Source organism: Psammomys obesus, unplaced genomic scaffold, assembly GCF_907164565.1.
Source record: "Psammomys obesus unplaced genomic scaffold, mPsaObe1.curated_primary_1811, whole genome shotgun sequence".
In the NCBI taxonomy this organism is placed as follows: Eukaryota; Metazoa; Chordata; class Mammalia; order Rodentia; family Muridae; genus Psammomys; species Psammomys obesus.
Window position 1 is genome coordinate 3,759,893 of NW_026596162.1, and position 25,494 is coordinate 3,785,386.

Below are 25,494 nucleotides of genomic sequence, written 5' to 3' on the forward strand. Positions count from 1 at the left end.
AAGTGTGTGTGTGTGTGTGTGTGTGTGTGTGTGTGTGTGTGTATGTGCAGATTGGCTTCTTGTAGAAAAGAGTTTTAAAAGGACCTCCAGAGGCAGGCTGGAGCCTGGCAGCTGACAAGAAGCACAAGGCTCTGGGCCTACCTGTGGGATGCTTGGGACCACCAGGAATGAGGCCGGCAGGAGACGGAGAACTAAGCCGGGGACTAGGGGCATGGTGGTTAAGCTTGCCCATTCCTTCATTTCCCAGCATGCCTTGCAAAGCACCAACACATGCTGCCGCTGAGCTGGGCTTGGGAAGAAAGTAACGGGATGAACAGACTGCCACCTGGCAGGAGGGACAGGAAGCAGCACGTGATGTTGATGTGAGAAGGGCAGAGATGCTGTTCCGTGACGTGGCAAACACCGTGCACCAAGCTCTAGGAACGATGCGACCTAGCTGCATTAGTCGGGGTCCTCTAGACAACTCAGACCATAAGGCTGGAGTAAGCCAGCAATGGCCCCTTACACTAGAAAGGCAGATGAAGCCAGTAGTTGCTCTGACGGTGAGGCCGGGTGCTGCCACAGTCCCAAATCTGTCTCTGAAGGTCTAGGGGATGTCTAGAGAGCTGCTGGTCTTCAGTCCACATCGGAAGCCCAAAAACCCTGGTTCTAATATCAGCAAAGGGATCAGCAGTAGATGCAGTAGGGTAGATGAATGGAGCAGCAAGAACGACAGCAAACAGGCAAATACAAAGCTCTCCTCCTTCCACATCCTTTTATCTGTGTCACCGTCAGAAGGTGCTCCCACAGTCAGGGGGATTCTTCTCACTTCAAACCATCAAGTAAACACCTCAGTGGAGGCTCAGCAGCTGCCTCCTACTCCATCCTAGATCCAGTCAAACTGACAACCAAGATTAACCATCCTGACATTGGCTGAGGCAAGAGGGATTGAAGCCGGACTGGAGCAAGGGCAAGCTCAAACTCATCACTGCTTGGCTGAAAATTAAAAAAAGAAAGATGAGGCTAAGCCGACACATCAGTGTTGTAATTTGGGGCCTGGGAGAGATGAGGGTGATGATAAGCCAAGGAGGCCTACAGAGGACCTGAGTTGACGGATCATGAGATTGCAAGTTCTGTCTTGTCTGAGGTACGTGAATGAGCCTTGATTAGCAAGTGAGGAAAAATCCAAATCAGACCAGCTCCTGATACAAATGAGAATGTGTCACACTATACCGTGGAAGTCCAGACAGTGGCCTTATGTACAGGCAGATCTGGGTACTCTGTGGCTAGCTCCGGAGTCTAGCTGCCACAGTCCTGTCCTGCTTTGCCCCCTCTTTACAGGTCCCTAGTACAGCATCGATGGTGGCCCTACCAGCTTACTTTGATACCGAATTAGCTGAGCAAGCCTACATGATTGTCCTACTAAGAGAGCAAGGCCTCTTCTTCCTGGCCAGTCTGAACCCGGGCCCCATGTCAGGCCACAAGCCATTTGTGTAGTGGATGGACCAGGCCTCCCTCACTGCCCAGAAAGACTATAGAGGTGGGCAGCGTAGTCACCTCTCCTGGCCTCCAAATTATGACATTGGTATGTTGACTGAGCCTTAATCTAAACAATTTTTCTTTCCCCGAGAGATGGGTCCCAGGACCCAATCCCAGAATACCCGAGCCTGTTCCTAGGAATAGGAACAGGTCCAAATGAGGTAGACCCCAGAAGGGCGGAAGCCGGGAGGTGGCCCTGAGAATTGGGAAAGTCATCTCCAGGAAGTGATCCTCAAGAGGAAGCCACTAACCAGAAGTGTCCCCCGGGGAAGGATATCATTAGGAGGGTGGGTCCCGAGAAAACTTGGCACCGTAACCAGGAAGGAGATGACTGTTCCCGGAAAGTCCTCTAGGTGGGGCAACTGAACTTAGGGAGCTCTTGAGAGCCACAGCTGGGAGTGGAATAGTTTAAAGTCGACATGGAAAGAGCTGGCAAGGAGGGAAGAGAAGGAAGAGGAGGAAGACAGGGGCAGAGGAGGGAGAAAGAAACAGAGGATGTGGTGGAGAAAGGAGGCTTACAGTCCTTACATCCTGTAGAGGAGGAGGGGGAGGGGTAAGGACCGGAGAAGTGGGTGGGAGCAGCACCACCCAAGGAAAGGGAGGTCGGTGCATGGTCCCTGAGCCAGCCTCCAGGGGTTGAGGCTGATACCAGGCTCCAGGAAGTAGAGGAGGTGAAGAAATGAAGCTGCAGACTTTCACAAGGAAGGAAAGAAGAGATTAAACTTTCACCCAAGGAGCCCTGCCGGATACTGGGGAGTCTTTGGGGACTAAAGGACGGGCACGTGTTGGAGGGGAGAACCAGAGAGGACAGAGCTGTTACCGAGGCAAGAGATAAAGGTGTTGGTTACTATGGCCATAAAGGAGAGAAAAAGGGACAGTATTGCAGGCGGAAGGAAAGCAAGAGAGAATGGGCGTCTTGCTCCCCTGGGATGGGGACATGGGGAGAAAACGCAGGAACACAAAGGTCAGCGATGATAGAAAGGGATTTGGAGAAGTTCAGTTTGATTCAGTGACTCAGTGACGTGCTGGGTTATTTGCAAAGAGCCAGCTGGTGCCAGGACTGGCTTAGGAATCCAGGACAAATGTAGTGCCAGACAGGCCCCTCTGCAAAGCTAGAGGAACAGCAGAACTGGGGCATGACCGTGTAGGTGAACAGGAAAACCGACATTGCTGTTTGGTGCGTGTGCCCGTCATAGATCCCTTGTCCATCTTTTCATGTAAGGGAAGAGAGGCATCCTGGGTATCAGGGATGGGTGTGGCAGGGAGGGAATGAGGAGAGTGTGTGGAGAAGTAAAGACAGGAGCAGCCCGGAGGAAGCAATGGGATTGAACAGGTTCTTAGGAAGCAAAACGAGGGGTTGACTAAGTAAAATTATCTCAAACCAAAATCTGAAGGCGCAGCCCTGGAGCGCAGGTCCCTCTCAGCAGCAGCACCCAGGGACTCTGGGCCTGTCCCATCCACATAAATCCTCATTTCAAAAAAGAAAAAATAAGTATTATTTATACAACATTCTGCCTGCATGTATTCCATGTAGTGTGCCGGAAGGGGGCACCAGATCTCTCTATGAGCCAACGACATGGCTGCTGGGAATTGAACTCTGGCCCTTTGGAAGAACAGCTAGTGTTCTTAAGCCCCTGAGGCTTTCCAGGTCTCTCCAGGCCTGAAGAATCCTCATTTTATCAGCCTGTAGCCGGGCAGTGGCAGCGGCCTTGAAACTCCCAAGAAGGTGGGCTGCTGCCATGGGGTAGCCAGCCAGCCTCGAACTCTGAGAGACAGCTGTGTGGGCTTCACCTGAGCCCTCCCTCAGGGGATCTGAAAGAGCCTTCCTCGGGGTTCCCCTAGGGCAGAGGGAGCACAGCATTCCTTTTCTTGCCTGCAGAAAACAAGCAAAGACTCACTCACACTCTTCTGGGAAGTCTTGAGGGTAGCTATAGCCTTCTCTGCTTGCTTGCTTTCCTTCTTTCTTTCTCCCCCACTCCCCTTCTCTTTTCCTTTTCAGTTAGTCGGGGCTTCTCTGTGTAGTCCTGGTTGTCTTGGAACTCGCTTTGTAGGCCAGTCTGTCCTCTAACTCACAGATCCACCTGCCTCTTCATCCTGAGGGCTGGGATTAAAGTTGTGTGTCACCATGTTCGGCTGTGGAGGGTGATTCTGAGGGACAGGGGGCCTGAAAGACACCTGTCTCCTTCCTTGTCACAACCTGTCACTATGGAAGAACATTGGACTACCAGGACCCCACAGAGTGGAGCACCAGGACAGTGTGAGACCTGCTCACATCCAAAAAACTCTTCCTCAGGCGCGCTTCACTCCTGTGTCCTCTCTCTTTCCTGGTTTTTCGAGACAGCGTTTCTCTGGGTGGCCTTGGCTGTCCTAAACTCACTTTGTAGATCTGCCTGCCTCTGCCTCCCTGAGCGCTGGGATCACAGCCTAGCACCACCACACCAAGCTTCCTCCAGTCTCCGCAATGGAGATTGACCCCTGACCTCTGCTTCCCAAGCCTGGCCCCACCCAACTTGCTTTCTGATGGGCCTGGTGTTCCTAGAGGACCACCCCCATGGGCAAGCTGACCCGGGACTTTCCAGACAATAACCTGCATGGGGCTCACAGGGTGCTTGTTAGTAGCTGACTTCCTCCCCAAGCCTTTTCCTCCAAGGCTGGGGGGGTCCTCTCCCTGTGGCTACACATCTGTCACCTGGGGAGCATCCAGATCTCCTAGAACAGGGATGGTGTGGGGTCTCCCCCAGGCATCTGTGGGATGGAGTCACTCAAAAAGAGCTTTCTAAGGTGTGGAGTCAGTTGAGACCCACCTACCTAAAGGGATAGTGGAGTGGGAGATGTTGGGAAGCCAATAGGAGCTGAGGCCAAATAACTTGGTGTTCAGATCCCAGCTTTATTACATTCAAAGTATTCAGGTTCTTTAGACTTCAGTTATCTTTAAAATGGGTGTAAAATACCCCTTTCCCAGAATGTATGAACACAGAGCTCAAGTAAGCATGTGACCATGGGGTTGTAAGTTCAAGAGACAGGTCTTCAGTGTCCGATCTCCAGGGACATATGGGGACAACGTGGTCCTTCCAAACAAGATGATTTGGGGTCACCATGATGACTTAGTGAGTGTGGGCACCTGCCATCAAGCCCAGGAACCCACACAGTGGAAAGAAAAAACGGGACTCCCACCAAATTATCCTTTGTCCACCCCTCCCCACCTCAACACAGCGAGGAAGCCAGCATTGCCATTTGTGGTATGGCCTGCTGTTGTGATGCCGGGCGCTCACGCCCTCTGTCGGCCATTCTAGGAACCGCACCTCGCCCAATAGATTTCGGAATTCTCCACCTCTTCTTTAGTGTGAGCCCTTCAGCACAAGTCAGATTCAGATGAGAGGGAAGGCACCCTACTGGTGTCCAAGGATCACTGACCAAAGGGAGTCCGTTTTGTTGTGTCCCACAGTCCTCTACATCATCATACCACCTGCTGAGTCCTGAGTTCAAGTTTCACTGTTTGTTAATTTATTTAAGATGGGTCTTGCTATGTTGCCTACTTTGGCCTCTAACTCCTGAGCTCAAGCATTACCTGGAACTTCCGGTGGCACCACCCTGGCTTCTGAGTTTAATTTTTTTTGGCTCCCCAAGAAACAGAAGGGCTTTCTGTATGCTCAAGAGCTTGCAAAGTGCATACATGTTGATTTGAATCTAAGATAAAGCAGGTCAGCAGTTAGAAAAGGCAAGCGGGGTGCTGGCGGCCCCGCTGAGATGCAGCAACACCCCACCTCCCCAGCGGCTTTCTCAGATTATTTATTTATTTAAGTGTTTGTCTTAAGCCAGCCCCCAGAGGTTCCAGAGTTTGACTTAGGCTGGTGGGGAAGGAGGAGGGAGGGACAGAGGGCGGCTGTTTCCAGGGGGCTCGGATGCACGTGGTTCCCTGGAGGGCTTGGGGACTCCTTTTTTCTGTAGGTGACTGTGGCTGAACAAAGGTGAGCCTGCGTTGTGGCCCAGAAGCACGGCCGCTTCCTGTGGCCAGCGCCCTCACCTCCTCTCACATTTCCACCTGAAGTTCTACACGTGCTTTCCACAAGTCCCACAGCACCTGTGGGATGCACCTGGGAAGACTGGAATGAGCTTCACCTGTGACCTCCGAAGGCCTGGCCCCCGGCAAGAGTCACGCATTGTCTGCAAGCCTTTCACGTCAATTTATTTCCATCCAATTTGATTCAAAGCAGTTCAACTCCGTTGCCATCAGCACAATTCAAGCTCACGGAGAGCATCCACGCACAGAAGCCAGCCTCCGAGGGACAGCTGGGGGAGCCACTGCCTCCTATGACTCACACCTGCATGAAGCATTACTCAGCTCGGGTGCCTCCTGGCTCACCTCCACCAGAGCCACTGTGGACTGAGGGGACCACCCAACCCTCCTGTCAGCCCAACCCGAGGACACTCATCAGTGAACATTTCCTCAGATGGTCACGGAAGCTGCTGAGGTGTTCAATCAAGCTACCTGGCTTCACCCAGAATCCTCTGTCTCCTACGAGGCCATACATGATGTGGGGACACGAGAGCCTTCTGACCCAAGTGGCCCTAGAGCTTGGCCTGAGGGTCTTCCATCCCTGGCTGGTTGGACTCGTCCCCTCCTACACACTAGCTGTAAGAGCTGCAGGGTTTCCTGGGGACGCTCCACCCAAAGACAAAACAGGTAGCTGTTATTCATCAGCCACAAAGCCCTAGCGACACAGCCACTTCCAGCAGCGGCTTCGTAGAGGACCCACGTGAGGGTCCAGTTGAGTGGCTGGTGCAGTCCTAAATTTCACAAACAGCAAGCTGGTGCAGAGAAGACATCCAGGCTGCAGGGGCCACCGGTCTAGACAACTTCCCGAAGCAGGTGAAGCAGGCACACATGCCCCTGAGACCACAAGATGGCTGAGCTGCACGGCCGTCCTCTCAATGAGCCTCTTTCCTTCTGCGCCTGAAAGAGCCAAAGGAAGATGGTGAGCTGAGAAGCTGCTAGGTACGTTCCCGGCCACTGTCCCAGGGTCTGAGGCTCGCAGGACACGGCAATGGGGACTGGGGCCGTCCCATTCCAGAGGTGCCTTAAGGCTGCCGTGTGGATCTAAACACTTTACCCATCAGAGCTAGATTCTCCCCAACATGCTCTTCCTCCTATAAAGAGCCAAAGAGGAGAGTTTAAGGTGGGAGTTCAAAGCCATTAAAACTGACCCAGAATAGGAGTCCCTTCCAGAAAGGCTAACCAGCGCTGCCTCTTCACTGAGGCTTCATCGGATTTCCCTGCTTCAGGAGGGACCGCGGTGTGGAAAAAAGTTTCCCCGTGCCTCAGAGTAAAACAGAGGCCACAGAGGACTCATCTGGAGAGGGACAAAGCTTTGCTCTATAAACCAAATCAACGCCTGACCGTTCTCATTCCTCCATCCACTCAACACTTGAGTGCCTGCTGTGTGCCAGCCTACAGACTAGGGGTTGCTGTTGCTGTCCTAGGGAGCAAGACCTGCTCCTCAAGGCCCACACCGGAGAACTTAAGTGTGAAGGAAACCCTGTTCCTGGGACGGTCACCTACCCCAAGTACAAGGTAGGCAGTCTGAGAAAGCTCCCTTAAAGGTGATGAGAGGGGCTGGGGGGATAGATGGCTCGGTGCATACAAAGCTTGCCATGCAAGCGTGAGGGTCAGGGTTTGGATCCTCAGACCCATGTAGTGCTGGGTGGACTCAGAGGGACCAGACTGGCTGGGGACCACCACCTGGGGACACTGGCACCTGGTGCATGCTGGTATATGGAACCAGGTGTATCCAGGCCCATTGGCGTGGTCCAGCATCAGGCAGTGTGGCTGTCTGCAAGCACAAGGGCAGGATCTGAGACTGACTAGAGATGGGTGACGTGAGGAAGGACGGAGGACTAAACTGTTTAAAGAGGTCATCGTTGCTTACACAGGGAGGGGACAAAGAACGTTACTGTGGGCCAGGCACTGGGATCGGCTTTCTTTGTCATGCTGCATTTGTTAAATTCAGAAATCTTCCTTGGATTAACTAGTAGTTAATCCGACAGGCGAAGAAACAGCCGAAGGAAGTCAGGAGGTTAGGGGAAGGCTATGGAGGCAGTAAGTGGGTGGATGGATTCAGGTAGGGCTTCATCCCATCAGCTGGGCCATCCTCCCATGCTGCCCCCCAGCGAGCGGGAACAGCCGCAAAGCGGAGGGGTGGCCGGCTGCCTTTGTTGAGCTTGCTTCTGTTAGGGAGACGAAATGAACCTAGAGAACAGGCCGGGTGTGGCTGCTCGAGCCACTGGCTGGTTATTTCAGCAGTCATCCTACTGACAAACCGTTCTGTTGACCCTCCAATGCCCTTCACCCATCTCTTGCTGAAGCAAGCATTTTCCGTTCTGTTGTGACATGTAGCCTGGAGTGGGGTGCACCACAGGCATGCCGTGCCAAGGGCCGGCTGGAGTAGGTGGTGTGTTTAGGAGTGAAGCCTTCCCAAGCCTCTCCAGCTTTCAGGCAGCAGCACGGGGCTGGGAGGCCCTGGGGATGGGTGGTTCGGTCACCGCCATACCCTCCATGGGCAGCAGAGGGCAGCAGAAGCACATCTCTGCAGGCGGCTTCCAGGGAGTCTGTGCTAACTCCCACATGAAAACGTTACTATTGGATGTGTCTGTCATGGTGTCCGTCAGAGCACAACTTAGTGAAGTCAGTTCTTTTCCTTCCACTACGTGGGCTTCCAGATCCAACTCGGGTTGTCAGGCTTGTGGCAAAGGCCTTTACTTTCGGAGCCGGGCCTGCCCTGTCATTCTTTATCATTTGGAAGAACTGAATGGTGGAGTACAGCATCTCTTTAAAGGTATGAAGAAAATCAAACAAACAAAAACCCCACAGGTGAAAAGAACTATCGCTTATGGGAAACTGACTTTTATATGCATTTAGAAATGAGTACATTTAGTTGGGCACGGTGGCACGCACAGGTGAGTTCAGGGCCAGCCTGGTCTACAAAGCAAGTACCAGACAACCAAGGTTATACAGAGAAACCCTGTCTCGGAACACACACACACAAACAATAAAGAGTATCATGTACATTTTCTTCGTGCTTTTTAATTAGAACTTAAAATTTATGGTGGGTGTATGTGCAGGCACATATGTGAAGGCCAGAGGTCAAACTCTGGGGAGTTGGCTGGGCTCTGGCTAACCCATTTCACTGGCCCTACTTAGATTTTCTGACACCAGGACTCGCTCTGTAGCCCAGGCTGTCCTTCAAATTCTGGGCAAGCCCCCTGCCTCAGGCTTCTGATTACTACGATTTTAAGTGTAAGCATCTATGACCAGCTGGTACTTAGTTTTAACTCTTAGTGATACCACTTGTTAACTATTAGTGACGACCATTGTTCTGGTCGAAAGGGCTAAACTTCGATAGTTTTTTCCTGGCCTCTCTCCTCCCAGTGCAGTCATGGCTGGTGGGCAGCTCGTGCTGGCTGTGAGAGGCTACTGACTTTTGCCTGGCACCATTTGGTAATGCCTGGTCATTATGCACGTAAGAAAGTATCTGTAGCAAGTCAGTCTTGGATCAAATTTTTCACATTGGAGCTACAGCTGCCATGCTTTCATGCCATTTTTAGATCCACCCGAAGGCACGTCGCAGGAACCATTTCCCAGCAAGCAGTGCGCCTGGCTGCCATTTCTTCTTGTGTTGTTTGGCCCTTACAAGCAGCAGCTGAGCAGCAGTCTACACTCCAGGTGCTATCAGCTCTTTGCAGACTCAAGGCGGGGCAGCTGTGCTGAAGGTTGCACAGTCCTGCCTGTGAATCCCAAACGCGGCATGCCAACTCCTCCCTTCGGGTTTTCAGTGGAGAGTGACCAGGAGGCCGTTTTGTTTGGGGGGAACACCAAGCAGTCACACGATTGCTTGGGACACACTTACAAACCTGTTTGCATCTCAATTTCACAGCTTAAGAGTGGAAATTTTATTTTGTTTTGCTTTTGTCAAATTATCTTGTACTTTTAATTTCCTTATTTGCAAATATAGTGTGGCTGGGTAAAGAATTTCTATCATCAAACACCTACCATGTAGGTACTGTTTGAAGACTCCATTTGGTGTCTTTGTTTTGCCTGGGCTGGGTGTGCAAAGTCTGACCACGTGCATTTTCGGGCCATGTGCATTGAAGGCAATTGATCCACCGAGCTACATCCCTAGTCTTTGAACAGTTCTGCTCTCACAGCTCACATTTCCTGAAAGTGAAACATCCTAAGGAGCATGCTGGGAGTAGGAAGACAACAGAGCGACGTGTGTGATGCAGTTAGCTAGTAAGGCCCTGCTGCTGAAGGAAGTGTGGGGGCTGGAAGATGGCGAGGTTTGGAGAGGGCGTGCCAGTGAGAGCAAGGCAGGGATGCTTTAATCTAGACCCTGGCCCACAGACCCTGCAGCCAGGCAGAGTCAAGGTCCTGACTTGGGTGGGACAGAGATGCAGCCCTGAACACGAGGGCTGAACTAGCTGAGTAAAGGAGGGAGAATGGACATTGGCAGTTCACAGTGAGGAAGCTGGGCCTATAAAAATACCGCAGGGGGCTCCTGTGGATAATTATCCGACCTGCAAACAGGATGCATGTTAACACATTTTAAGCATTGGCTCACTTTTTTTTTGGCTACAGGAAAGCTATCTGCAACTGCTTTGAGGATCACACTCATTTTTGGAAGCCAAGATAAATTCAACATTCATATTTATTGCTTTCATTAAAAAATATAAGCACTTTACAAACATTCTGAAAAGGAAAAAAAAATTCACCACCCTTGTAAAAAGACTGAGTCAGCATTTTGATATCTCTCAGATTCAGCATAGAAAGATTTATCTGAAATTGAATACTATCCCAAGCATTTAAAAGAAAACATTAAAAAAAAAAATACTGGTTCTTATAGACCTTGTTTTTTCTCACTCTTCAGAGCATGTTTTTCTTTCACAGAAGAGGCTGAAGTCATTAGTTATAAAGCTATATTCTTCAAGTCTGCAGCCTCCAGTCAGGTGACCTTTCTGTGAGGAACACAGTGTGACTGCCCAGACTGGAGCCTGGAGAGAAACCTAGGTGCTACTGCCTCAGTGGGCTAGCCTAATGAAAGAATGTTTACCTGGCTGGTTTGTGGTGTGTCTGACTATTGGAAACCCAGACTCTTAATATGTGGGAATGGAAGGAGGGAAGGTCTTGGGACCTTCGTGTCTTTTATGACCATGACCTGCAAAGTCAACAGCCCGGAAGCACATATGAAATGTGTGCATGGGGGGGGGGGGGGGCATGAGGGGGCACACATGCAGTGCTGGGATGGAACGCGGGGCCTCATACACCCGAAACAAACTCTCTACCGCCACACTGCATCTTCAGCTCTTTTCAGACAAGGTCTCATTTACACGGCCTAGGCTGGCCTTGCAATTCACCTACAGCCCAAGCAGGCCTAGAAGTCACAATGCCTCCTGAGCCGCTGGGCCTACAGCATCAGGCTTAGTATGAAACTCATTAGTCCCCTTGATTCTACAACAGACTGTTAACTGAAATGGCAACATTTTTCTATGTAACGAGTATCTTACCTTTAAAAAACATTCTAAGGAAAATTATGATCAAATTTGTAATTCCTTTTTAGACAGGATCTTGATACATTGACCAGGCTGGCCTTGATCTCTCAAGAATTCCACCTACCCCTGCCTCCCAGATTATGAGCCACTATGCCTGAACTTGTTTTTCCTCTTTGTTCTGTTTCGTATTTTAGATAACTTCGTGTGTCTCACCTCTCAAACCAACCTTTGACATGGGCTGGTACTTGGGAACACTTTCCTATTGCAGAGGTGCTTTCCCAATAGGTTGTAACTGTAGGATATACACCTTGGAAACAGAAGCAGGTACAGAAGTAGGTACCTTTATGTCTTGGGCTCACCAGACTTCACACAGTCATCTTGACACTCATGAGGAATGCATTACCAAAGCTGCTTGAGAATTACGGGTTCATTACTCCTACTGTCACTGAATAGACACAGAAGATACCCAAAGAGCAACTTCAGACACATCACAATGAAGAAGCTCACACTATAAAGCTTCTTAATAAATGGGTCTGCCTAAGCCACACTGTGGGAAACACGTGGAGAAGCACAAAACAGAGCAGATCCAAGCCTCTTAAAGAAATGGAGCAATAGAAAAAGTAATGTTTTGATTCAGAGACATCTCAGAAGCACAGAGAACCGAAATCTAATGTTACTTCACAAAGAGCTAGGATTAGCTGTCATTCATTAAAATATTAAGGCTGGATAAAAGGGAGTCATGCTGCTAAAAGGTGACACAGTTGGAAGGAGGGCCACCAAAGAGAGGAAACAAGTTATTGGCCTGGGAAAAAGGAACGAATAATGTGTCTCTGGCAGTTAGAATGGCCCTGAAGGAAATAATGTACATCAGAAAACCCAGGACTGAAGCAAACAACAACAACATGAAATTGCAGTGAGAAATGCCAAAGCTCCTACGCCAGCCAGCCTCCAACAGCATGGTCCTAGACTGGAAAGTAGACTTAGGGCTGTTGGAGGCCAGGAAACTGAGTGCCAGGGCTCTGGGCACGTGGGGTCCTCTAAGATCCTACAAGAGCGGGCTTTGTCCAGCAGGGCTAAGTCAGAAGGAAATTGAGACTGCAAGCCTCAACCAGAAGGCAAGACAGCCAGCAACGCAAAGGAGACAACACAGACCTAAAAGAAGCAGAGGCATCTGCAGGCTTTCAGACCTGGCTTTCAAGAAGTATGAAGAGCCAGAGATGGAGAGGATGGTGGGAGAGGCAGGGGTTCAGCCACAGGGTCAGCAGCTAAATGTTTTATGTGGCTTGCTGTCAGCCAGGTAGTCCTGGTGTTGGATGGGACAAGTGCTTGGTCAGGACTATCCCTTTAAACCTTACCTAGGCCAAAGACCATGTGTAAAAAGCAGCATGGTGACCACTGGGTCACTCTTCTCTGTGGCATCTGAGATGCAAGGCCTTCTAGGTAAGGTTTCAGTATAAAGCAAGTGTTTGTGTGTGTGTGTGTGTGTGCGCGCGCGCGCGCTTTGGGTGAACTACAAGAATGTCCTCATGCTGACACTTCAGTGACCTTCAGACTCTGTGGCACCTGCAGCAGCCTCAACTTCAAGCAAAGCCGGCTGAAGCCTTGCTCCAGCTCATTCCCTGCACTACAGCTCCTGGCTTGGAGGTTGGACAGACAAGCATCAGTTTGAGTTGATCAGGGAAAGAACATATGATGGTCAGGACAAGGTCTAAATGCAAGAGCGCTTTAAAGCAAACACATGCATCTCTAACAAACTGCTCAGGAGATTCAAGGGGATGGAATCCTGACCTCATATGTAGTAGGAGCTGAATGCTTTCAATCTCCCACAGGGAGGGCAGCAAGTAGTGTTAAGAACTCTCTCGGAGGGGGGGGGGGCCTGGAGAGCTGGTTCAATGGTCTAGAGCCCAGGTAGAGTATTACTTCACATCAAAGTCCAAGTCCCACTGTACCGCTTCCCTGTGCTCCCTGGTACGTAGTACTACAGCACCACACGTTCACAGGAAGAACCATCAGCCACTGCTGATTGTGTAAAAGCACACTGTAAGCCTTTGACTCCAAAACACCTAAACACCCCGGGGGCAGGCAGAAACCTGTCAGAAAGGAAACCAAAGTTGCCTATGAGACACTGGGATCCAAACCCTACTGATAGAAGGTGACTCCCCACCCCGTTTTCTAAGTAAATAGCTATTTTGAAAAACCATTTGATACTGCTGTACTGACTACAGGTTTGTTAATAGAACTAAACAATTAAAAAGCAGTATTTCAAGTTTCGTTCTGCTTATGAAGAACCAGAGACTGGATAACCTTTGGCTAGTGGCCACACTTAAGACCCAGGTGTCTTCTAGTCTCCAAGTGGGCACATCACATTGTACTAGCTCTTCATTCAGCTTCATGGCTAATGAGTTCCTCACTAGGAATATTTATTTATTTTATAAGGAATTATTTCTTTTTAACCTTGCAAATGTGTGTGTATAGGTACAGTTCTGAGTCACCCAATACGGGTGCAAGAGTAGTAAGCTCTTAACCAGAGACCTCTCTCCTACCCCACCAAAGTCTTTATGAACCACGACAGTCACTTGGCAAAATGGCAAGTGAGGAGGGTGTGTGGAAGCCAGAAGACAACCTTGGGCATCACCTTTGAGACAGGGCTGGCCAGCAAGCTCCAGGGGGCCTTTTGTTCCTTTACTTCCCCAGCACATAACACCACAGCTGGCACTTTCACGTGTGTTCTAGAGAGCAACCCCAAGTCCTCATGCCTGCAAGGCCATAGCTCCAATTCACTGGAGCTATGTTCCCAGTCTTTGTTGCCGTTTTTCCTGAGACAGGGTCTCGCTATGTAGTTCTGGCTGACCTAGAGACCTCAAGCTCAGGGATTTACCCGCTGCCTTTGCCCTGTTGCTTCTTTCTAGGCAGTCACAGGTTTCCACCTAACTGTGGGCTAGAGACTGAGTTCACAAACTCAGGCGGACAGCCCAGCAGAGGGAGATATGGTCACAGGGAGACAGACTGTCCCAGGCACCTACACAAGTCTACATATGGAAAAGCAAAGAAAAAAAACAAGCACAAACTACCCGCGGCTTGAAGACTACAGAGCTATCCTTTGGACTTTCCAGGTATACTGGGTTTTCTTCATGATGTCTTACTGTGCCAAAAGAAAATCCAAACTAAATAGAAATTATCTCAGAAGTCTTATAACCCAGACCTGTCCAAATCTGCCTGTGTAATACAAGCAGATGGTCCATCTCTAACATGAATATGGGTATTTCAGCCAAAACAAACAAAACCAATCAAACAATCCAAACAAAAACAGACTTAAAATGTAGCCAGGCTGGCCTTTCTTATGATCCTTCTACCTCAGCCTCCCTCCTGCTGGGATTACAGGCATGCACCACCACACACTGACAGAAGTTTTTAAAGACATGACAGTTTACTAGGGAGACATATAAAGTATATTAATGAAGATTAAATGTGCTATTGTCGTTAACAAAATTATGAAAATTAAATCTCCAGTTCAAGTAATTCTACATAATACTACAAGCCAAGTACAGAGTGGCAAGTTAAGTGGCAAGTGTGTTTAATGTGTACATGGTACAAGCACATCTGTATATTCAGTACCAAGACTACTTCAACCTTCTAGCTGCTGGATTCCAGAAAATGAGTATTTGTAAGCTGCCCAAATGCTTGGTTTTATAAGACTTCTGAGATGCTATATGGATTCAAAGGAAAGAACACTACAGAGTTGAAAAAAAAAGACATCTCCGAAGCATATTTACCAGAGCCTCCAAGTCCCTTCAATTCGGTGACTTCCCATGTACAAAGAGCGAGCAGTGCATCGGCCCTGCTGTGAGCTGCTGCAAGGTCCATCAGCAGGAGGCCCAACAGAGCGCAGCTCATGACTCCTGTCTAATAACACGCTCCCCTTCCCGCTTTCTCACAAAGACAGCTACGGGACCAGCTTCAGTGTGTCGCCACAATGCCAACATCTAGAAAAGACCCCCAGAACTTGACACACAGTCACAAGTCTAGGTTTTGTGTAAATAAAAAATGAACAGAACCATGCAAATATTAACAAGATTAATACCCTGAAGCAACTATTGCTTAGTTCTCTAATCTACAGGAAACTGCTAAGTCCTGTCCAGCCTTAGAAAGTACTCTGCAGAGGCAATTTTCTCTGGGATGGATCAGCACAGCCATGAAGCCTAACATCACATGCACACTGCTGACAAAGTGACGGTTAGGCTGCTCTTCCATAAGCTGAGCAAGGGTAAATTCATTTAAGAAATTCAGACCACCGGCTGCGGTGGGTGGCACACGCCTATAATCCCAGCACTTGGGGAGGCAGAGGCAGGCAGATTTCTTTAAGTTCAAGACCAGCCTGGTTTACAAAGCAAATCCAGGACAGCCACGGCTACCAGAGAAACCCTGTCTTGGAAGAAACAAAAACCAAAAGAAAGAAACAGACCAAGTTACTGCCTAGTACTATGGCTGTAAATGCCAATACAACACTGTATAGGTTACCTCAGCTTTATCTAGAAATAGTCTTAATTCAAGCTAACAGACAATTTTGGAACTCAAAGAAAAATCAAGGGTCTAGTCTTATCAAATCTGGCTGAGAGCATATATATTGTTGAGTTAATGAAATTGTTTCATCCCATACTGAAGGAATTCAGGACCACCTTGAGCATGGCTGTTAAGACCCATTTAAAAACAGACAAAATTCATGACTCAAACATACTACCAAGCACATTTTCCTTTATACCAAGAGTAGGGCCATCTTTGAGCTACACGAGATGAATGCTGCACATTCCTGCATGTAACACCCTCCACCATACCATGTCGCATGACTGTCTCAACGTTCTACCCCTCGGCTCTCCTTAACAATTCCAGGCTGATAAGCTAGTCACACTCTAAGGACAGTAGCCCTTTCCTTCCTATCAAAGTTCTGTTTTCTGACGTCACTGTTACTTCTCATTTCTACCTGATTCTTTCCCCTCAGCTGTCACACACAGTCTCACTTCTCCTTTCCAAACTCTTGGCAAAGTTTCAGTGGACAGTGGTCAGTTCCAAAGTCCCTAACTGCAGTATATGATCCAAATGATGAAGCTATACAATCAAAGATCCATGCTTTATGACACATTGTTCTCAAATGTCTGGGTGACAGAGTTTGATATACATGATCCTTAAATCCATTTAACAGATTCTGAAACCAACTTGTCCAAAAGATAAATTCTGAAACCAAGGTTGATGATGCAAATGGCTATATTGAAACAAAGAAAAGCTTCATCCAAATATTTACATTTTTAAGAGACATTTAAAAGTAGACTACTTATAAGTGTGCTTGAACAAACCATGTGTGGAATTAAATTCCATTCATTATGGAGTTAGTTTCTGCTAAATACCTACTGTTGCTATAGCAGACGCCTGGCACCTGAGGACTCAAGTTTTCAACGGTTTCCCAGTCTACACTAAAAAGTAATATGTTCTATACTCCTGAGGCTCTAATCTGGGCCCCAGAAACGAAAGAGCTGGTAATAAAGGCTTACTCAGGGATGAGAAAGTGGTAGCTGTAAGTGTGGTTTCTGCAACTGCCCATGTTTTATCGGGTGTTTAGTCAAACTCTATAGGCCATTTAAAGGTTTTAATTACTCACACCTCACTGTAACATGTTACAGTAACTTAGCAAACTGAGATTGTCACAGGTTCTGGAAAATGTTTCTTGAGAATGAGAAAGGTCTCCTCTATTACATTAAGTCAAAAACCACACAGTTCCGCAGGCCTCAAAGAACCTTTTCAAAGTAAACTGATTATACAGCTCAATTAAAAACCCACACAAATTATATTACAGGCAATAAAGATTTACAGTTCAGCGATGCAGATACAGGCGATTTGACACTTCAGCCCCTTCTGGATGGATGAGTGATTAACAATTACAGAAGACCTTTAATCATTATTGGCTTTGGCTCACATATAGAACAGCTTGGAAGTTTTGTTTCTGTGTGTATTTTGTTCTGTTGTTTTCCTTTAGCTGTCTGTGGAAGGGATTGGACCACAAGAAAACAAGAATGAAAAGAGGCCAGGAATAAGAGAGCCACGGAAATAACTATTTTCTTATAACACATGGGGAGTATGGCTTAAAAGCAGAGCGGAGCCTCTTACCCAGTCACACTCAATACTATTTCATTTCTAGTAAGTCTGACAATAACGCCAAACTCAGTTCACTAGTTCAGGCAAAAGTAACTGAAGGGATTTTTATCAAACCCAACTTAAGTTTGGTCTTGAAATCTTAAGTGCTTGAATTTTGGGAAATCTTCACATTAACAAAAAGTAGGTCAAAAGCTCCAAAAAATCAGGTTAAAAGATAAACCTCATAACTACTTAAAAAATTTCCAAATAAAATTTTTGTATATTAGGATTAACTAAAATGTATGCTTGCCCCTAAAATGTGATGCCATTGGTCTATGACAATTTTTCTTAAGATTATTTCTACTAAGAACAAAATGCTCTGTTTAGACAACAAGCAAGCAAACAAAGGAGGTTACTCCAGAGCTCTCCCAGGTCACACAGAACAACAGACAACACAACAACCTACAGTTTTTTGTTTAAAAACCAAAACCAAGCATAGAATTAGGACTTCTATATTACTGTCAGTAGAATTGTCAGGTTTCACAATTTTGTTGTTAGATATTCCAAAATTCCTTGACTCCACTGTTGGGTTCCTGAAGATGCGCACAGAGTAAAGAGCAGCCAATACCCCACATGCCTCTGCTCACAGCGCCGCCACTCCTGCTGTGCCTTTACAACACAGCTGTGATAGACAGCAAGCAAAAGGCCAGTTTGTGCCATCAGTTTGGATCTGATCGAGTCCAAGAAATAAACAAACTATTTCCTCAAAGCAATTCATGGTAGAACACCTGAAACCACACTTTGGACAAATAGCAATTGCGCTTGAGGACAAAGTTCAGAAAATATCACAAGAGAAGCGGCAACAGCGTTTTGCTGAGCATTCTAAAGGCATGTTTCAGGTAGTTTGACAATGAGTCTCGTAAGACAGCTGCTCACAGACATTCACACCCACACAGTTTAATGGTTTAAAAAAAGCCCAAATTTGTTACTTTGGAAACGAAGCAGTGCTCTTTCAGCAGTTATCGCCGCAGACCGCCCAGTCCACACATAAGCAGCAGCTGCCTTCTAGGGCGGTTCGGCTTCTCTGCACTGACGGCCATGTGGCCGGAAACATTAGGGCAGGGGAAGCACAGACTGAACTGCTGCACAGAGGACATTTACTCATCAGATCCCACCGATCTCTTCTGTGCCCGCTTCCTGGGCAGCCTTCTTGGAGAAGCTTTATCTGAAAGAAAAGAGCAAGTTAGAAGCTAACTAAAGAGGGTTTTGCCTTCTCGGGCATCAGTAAACTGCACGCATGCACGGAAGCACACAAGCACACATACAGAGTAACAACCTAGCTCTTGGTTTTTAAAATATCTTTAAAAATATTCTTCGAGGGTAATAGCAATTAAAATAAAATTTTCGTATTTAATGAAGGAAATGGTTGCTGTGTTGCTGCAGACACCATGCACATTCTATAACATGCTTCTACGGACAAAAGCAAGAATTTTAAAATACTTTAAAAGACCCAGGCATGGTGGTCTACATGCCAGGCCTTGGGAGGTGCATCTATGTAGAAACCAGAAGACAACTTTGGGAGACATCCACTTTGATCTGATCTCACTGGCCTTGACTCATCAGAAAGCTGGGGTGGCCAGCAAACCCCAGAGAGCTACCGTTTCTACTCCCCAAGCCCTGAGTTCCGAGGGCACCCCACCATCCTTGGCCTGCGTCTTGGCGTGTGCAGCACACACTTCACCAACTGAGCTCTCCTCCCAACCCACCTAATGGTGCTTACATAACAAGTTTTCTTTGCATTTACAATTTGTGCTTTTGTATACACTAAAAATATTATTAAGCAAAGATGCTAATTCTTTTCTGTTAAGTTAAAAAAAAAAAGCTGACCTGTAAGTTCATACATTAAAAAAAAAAAAAAAGGTTTAGAGACAACAGACCCATTCCACCTTAAAATGTAAAATAATTATCAGAAAATCTGGTTAGCTGAAGCTCAGAATGCCTCAGTGTCCTACACTGTGTTGTTGAGGGAGCATGCTCTGAAAGCAGGAGCCCCAAGCAAGAAAAGCGAGGCCATGGACACTGTGATCCCCATGTAGACAGAACATCTACACAGAAATAAGTATGCAGAGAAAATTGTTCTAATATACAAGTACAAATTATTTATAGAAAATGGGATTAGTGATTGTTTGCTCTTAACCTCTGAGCCATCTCTCCAGCCCACAAAACAAAATTTTATATTTTTGTACAATTTTATTTTGATATTTTTTTTCTTCCAATTTCCCTCTCTCCCTCCTTGCTCTCTCTCTCTCTTAATGTGTATGGCTGTTTTACCGGCATGGGTGTGTGCGTACGTGTGCACACTGCCAGTGGAGGCCAGAAGGGGTTAGATCTTCTAGAACTGGAGCTGCAAAGGGCTGCAGGCTATCATGCGGGCACTGGAAGTCAGCCTGGTCCTCTGGAAGAGCAGCAGCTCTCGTAACCCAAGTCACCTTCCCGGGCCCACAAGTGCTTTCATAAGAGTCCCTCAGCAAAGGGGCACATTTTCCCTTCATAAACATTTATGTTATTTTTAACAAACTGTTCACTTAAAAACCCACAATTTACTAAGTAATATTTTATGTTCATTCTTTCAAAAGTAGTTTGTAGTTTCCCCCAAAATACAGTTCCATTCATTAAACTTGCTATATTCATGCACTATGCAAGCTTCCCCAAAACTGTAGCGGAGACCACTGAACAAGTTCATCCTCACCTCTTCTACTCTGCACTGAAGCAACAGGAAGGAAAAGACAGGAAACAGATTAGAGAAGTCAGACAGTTACAAAGAAGCTGCATGTTTGAACACACTTCAAATCAAACAAAACAAATCATTAAGCGCTTCACTAATCATACTAGCGTCTACACGAGTAATGGGAAAATCAGTGTCAAATAGCAGCGACTAAACACTTTGGCTGAAACTATTTAATTTCCATTTAGAGAATGACTTTCCACCAAGTTTGTAAGGCTACTTACTGATCTGATTCAAAGTTTCCTGGGGAATCCAGCTCATGTCAACATCATTTTGACTTGATGTACCCATTTCTACTTTCTGTATGGGTCTCTTGCGCTACAATGTAAAAAACATAACATTTACAAGACATGCCACAGCACTGTTTGTTCTAATTTTGTTGTTTTTTTCCAGGCAGGTTTTCTCTGTGTAGCCCTGGGTGTTCTGGAACCTGCTCTGGAGACCAGGCTGGCCTTGAACTCACAGATACACCTGTGCCTCTGCCTCCCAAGTGCACCACTACCGCATGGCTATGTATTCTAATTTTTAAAACACTGATTAATTTGAGCATCTTAGCAGACAAATTCCATTTCTGTTTTAAAACACCCTAACATATATATTATCTGCTTAACTATACACAGTCAGTCTTGGGCCAGCAAGATGTCTTCTTAGTGAGCAAAGATGTCTGCCACCAGGCCTTGCACTTGATCCCAGGGTCCCAAAGGGTAGAAAGAAAGAATCAACTCCAAATTGACCTCCTCACATGCACCAAAGCATACACATGTGAATGTACGTGTACATATGCTATAACAGGAAAATGCCCTAAAAGAACAAATCTTAACTACTTTTAGCCTATAGATACTCACCCTTGTTATGGATCTTAATTTGTTGTTATATCACTGATTTTCTTTCCACTTGGAAATCAAATCATAAAGACTAAATAAATTTCCAGCCTGGTGCAATGGCACACACCTGTGATCCCAGCACTTAGGGAGGCAGAGTCAGGTGGATCTCTGTGAGTTCGAGGCCAGACTGGTCCACAATGTGAGCCCAGGACAGCCAAGGCTACACAAAAATACCCTGTCTCAGAAAAATAAACAAACAAACAAACAAATAAATAAATTTCCAGTCATTGAAATTCAGGATAATTACTGAAATGCTCCAAGCAAGCAATCTTGTATTGTTAGCTAAATATACTTAAAGAGTAGGCACAGACACAACAAAACACGCAAAATCTCAAAACTAAGAGTATGAAAATTTCAAGACACAGTGGTGCATACATACAATCCCAATACACTGCAGGGAGAGGAAGAAGGATGAGGAGTTGAAGGCCTGCCTCAGCAATATAGGGAGTTCGAGGCCAGGCCAGGCTACATGAGATCCTGTCTCAAAAACAAAGGAGAGAAAGAGAGAGGGAGACTTTCTTTGTAGCCTATCTGCTGCAATATGGAAATAAAACTCATTTAATTCCATTTTCTTTAGACTTGCTCTGAAATTTAAAAATCAAAATCTGTGCAAGAAACTGGGCATGGTGGTAGACACCTATAATCTGGGCTCTCAGGAGGCAGAGGCAGGTGAATCTCTGTGAGTTGAGTCCAGCATGATCTACATGGTAAGCTCCTGGCCAGCCAGATCTACATACTAGGATTATCTCAAAATTCTGTGGGAAAGGTTGGCACACGTTTGTAATCCCACCGTCTAGGAGGACACAGGAGGATCATGCAAGGCCAGACTGAGTTACACTGGACTTTAAGGGCAGCCAGAACTACACAGTGAAACCCTATCTCCAAAGCCAAGGGCTTCAGCTATAGCTCCATGTAGAGCGCTTGCCTAGCAAGTGTTATAGTCCATAAATTCTGAATACACAACAAGTATACCCCCTTACTAAGAATTTTCACCCAAATAAATTGGTTTGATTAGATAATATACCCACGTATGAGGAAAACGTACTAAGTGGAACAATGAAATCTTCCTGACCTCAAGGAGTATTACTGCGTTAGGACAGTCAAGGTGACTTCAGAGGGCAAACTCACTTCACTCACTGCACACACCCTCGACAAACTCAACCCACACGTCCAGAGCCTCGTCTTCAGATACTGTTTCAAAAAGGTACAATAAAGTTCCAAGTCCACAAACTACAGCAGGAGCGAGAAGCCCTAAAGAACCACAGTGTAGTTAGCATTATAACTTCTGAATGTGGTTTTCAGAGTTATTCATTCATAATTACCTTTCTGGATTCTAGGAGTTGATGAAGGCCAACAACAACGAGAAGCCCAAGGCCAGCAAGGAACAGATACATAAAAATTCTGGCACAGAAAAATAAAATATAGCTGATGTTAACTCATAAATACCGTTTCTAATTAAAAGCAAAATCCTAACACATACTACAACAGCTTTCCAAATAACTTGTAGGAAGAAGAAATATATCATTTTAATTCCAGGCAATAAGCTTTACAAATCTCCTTTTATTTGGTTAAGAACACTTTGTCAAAAAAAAAAAAAAAAAAAAAAAAATTCTACCGTCTAAAATGTGTTTTATTTGAAAATCACAGCTTAAGACAATTCTAGTAGTTTGGTTTGCCTCACATATCATTTTTCATAACTGGACTTATAATCCCTTCAAGTGATTCACATTTAAGTTCACAGATAATTCTTTACTCAGAAAAAAACATTTTTCAAGAAAAAAAAAAAAACTTTCGAATTTATGTAAGTATCTTAGAGCATGTAAGTTAGATAGGCTAAGGCTCAACTTAAAGCACGGGGCAGGAAAGATTTAACTCCTATCTCTGTAAAAGCACTTTTTCAGTTTCAACCATCTTTCCTGACTTTTATTAAGAAGCACAAGAACCACATAAAGGTTACTCTGTGACAAGCATTTCATCAGCTCTATAGGGGCCACTCATCCTGCCCACTTGAGCTCTGCACTCTGAGCACCCCCTCCAGCTCAGCCTGAGCCCAGATCTACAGGCACAGCTTTACTCACGTTTCGCCATCTAACCCGTCCTCTCTTTCAATAACAGTGACTGTCTGATTGAAGACAGCATCTTGGAATACATTGCCCTGTTTTAAGAAACAGACGATAAAATTCATGTGTGAGATGCGCTGAAAGAATAAACTTACAGCTGGTCTTAAAACTCTTATCCTAATAGACTTAACTTTCCCACCATTAGTCATGACAGACAACAAAGCCATATGCAACTGCACTATTCAATGCCAGATACAGAAATGTTTTTTCTCCTATAAAATAAAAATGCCTATAAGCTTGCCAAGCCCACCCTCTACTGTCTGCTGGGAGCAGGGAGACAGTAGTTTCAGCAGCCAGGACAGTGTGAGAGTCACAGAACACTGGCAGGAAGAAGCAAAACCTACAGAACTCCTCAGCAGCACTAGCGGCCACCTGTAACCTTGCAGACAAGGACTGTAGCAGCTGCAGGAGCAGATCACTTAGGGAGAGGCCTGGACAATGCTCTGAACTCAAACTGAAATGGAAATCAATTCCACTATAAGGAACGGACTAGTGACTTCCAGTACCAAAGTATATTTTTCCATTATCAACTTATTCTGCCACAAAGGAAGCACTTTGAAACTGAACTCAGTTCAATCCTACTTGAAAATAATGAAATGAAAAGACAAAATGAAGAGAAATAAAACTCTGGCTATTTAGATGTCACTCCGAGGACAGAATGAGCTTTTCCTTTACACTAACTATAGAAACCAACCTTAACACAGGGTGAGGGAAGGTCTGAAGGCACTCCTCAAAGGAAACTCTTGGGAAAGGAAATGGTATAAGCACACCTTCATCTGATAGATGGGGTCTACTTGGGATCTACCCCTTGTACTAGTAGATTCCTCTCAGGGATATATGAAATTAACACAAACCTTGCTATTAAAATTGTAGGTTGTATTTTACCTATGGGTATACAAAATATCAAAACAATAACAAAGTCTTTAGAAGCATTTAAATGGGCAAAAGGGCTACAACAAAATGGGACAGAACAAATACCTTATATTCCACAGCATCTCTACTGCACACTTACTTGCTCTTGTCAAGATCCAGTTCAAGTCACTTTCCCACACACATATAGCAGCACCTAGTGACACACAGCTCAGGTATGCACCCCTTACCACTATGCTACTGCTCATTTTTGGCCACCTCTCTCACCACATTATAAACGTAGATTGACAGGCGATTCCTTTTATATTCCTGGTGCCTATTACAGTTTGAATCCCAAATTAAGCACTTAAACAGACAGAAGAGTATTCGACAATGGCCACTGTCCCTGCAGTCTCTAACAAAAACAAAACCCAATTCAAAAGGTCTTACATTCAAATCTTTGTAGTTCAGATTGATGACTAGACCAAAGGGCCGTCCCCCCATGGGCTCTGCAGGAATGAAGGAATACTCAAAAGTCGCTTGTCTCTGCGGTGGCACTATCGTGTTCAGAGGAAGAGCTGTGAAATTCTGGATGTAAAACTGGTAGTCCTGAGGATAACGGAACGAGGCATCTAGCGATTCAACAATAAAATCTTCTGTCCCCTTGTTTGTAAAGCCTACCAGGAACTTCACGATGTTGTTTGCTGGAAAATCTAAGACACAAAATAGGAGGCATGGGGGGTGGGTGGGATCAGAATACATTCAGAGTTCAATATGAAACAGACATGGACTTGGTTTCAGAACTCTCCTCACCAGAGCACCCTAGCATGAATGTACATAAGCTCTGACTAGCCAGAGCTGTCATCTAAATGCAAAAACTTTTGTCTGTTCCCTGGGATCCCAACTTAGGAGGTAAACTGGGTATGCAATTTCAGCCAGATCACATCATGGCAGCAAGCTCATCATGAGAGAGGCTTATCAACTTAGTGTGTTACAACAAAAACAAATGAGGAGGGATCACAAACTCAAATTTCCTTTTCTGCAGTGCTGAGAATAGAACAGGGACCTTGTACACTCCAGGCATTGAAAAACTACCGAGTACATCCCCAACAATCCAATTACTCGTTTTTAGGCATAAGACTAGAATATAGAGAAAAAAAGAACACTTAAGACCAAGAAAATTAAGTTTCTGGTGTTAAGTCCTCTGTAAAAGTGTACCAGAGTCTAATGGGCTGAATTTCACCTAGTACCAAAAAGGGCTATAGAACAGACAGAGCTAGGTTTGACTCTTGCCTCTGCAATCTGCTTTATGTTCTGGGTAACCCCAGAACAAGTTTCTTAATCCCGCTAAACTCAAGATCAACAATAACTATTCCCTCGGGGTTTGCTGGGATTAAATAAGTACTGCAAAGTATTAAGAACAATGCTACCCACAAAGCCCTTAATAAATAAATGTATTCAAGAATCTGAGTAGCCCTAACTGGAAGGTTGGAAATGTTCCAAAGTATAAATCTTTGTAGGCTAACAATACGTTACCAGTGGAAAACCAAGTCTCAAGTGATGAGGTACACATGAAATAAACAAAACTCTATCCTCCAGATAGCTTATTATGTATATCCTAAAACACACACACACACACACACACACACACACACACACACACACACACACA

General features: G+C 46.0%; 1 protein-coding gene across 1 annotated transcript in view; it reads right to left on the minus strand.

Moving 5' to 3' along the window:
- Positions 1-16,181: 16,181 nt before the first annotated feature.
- Positions 16,182-25,494, minus strand: part of Ssr1 (signal sequence receptor subunit 1) — a 16,295-nt gene continuing 6,982 nt past the window's right edge. Inside the window, exons 4-8 of the mRNA XM_055595088.1 lie at positions 24,273-24,535; positions 22,932-23,008; positions 22,176-22,254; positions 20,194-20,287; positions 16,182-18,409 (exon numbers count right to left, since the gene is read on the minus strand). Coding sequence (XP_055451063.1) covers positions 18,342-18,409; positions 20,194-20,287; positions 22,176-22,254; positions 22,932-23,008; positions 24,273-24,535 — 581 coding nt within the window. The 3' untranslated portion in view covers positions 16,182-18,341. The remainder of the gene's footprint in view (positions 18,410-20,193; positions 20,288-22,175; positions 22,255-22,931; positions 23,009-24,272; positions 24,536-25,494) is intronic.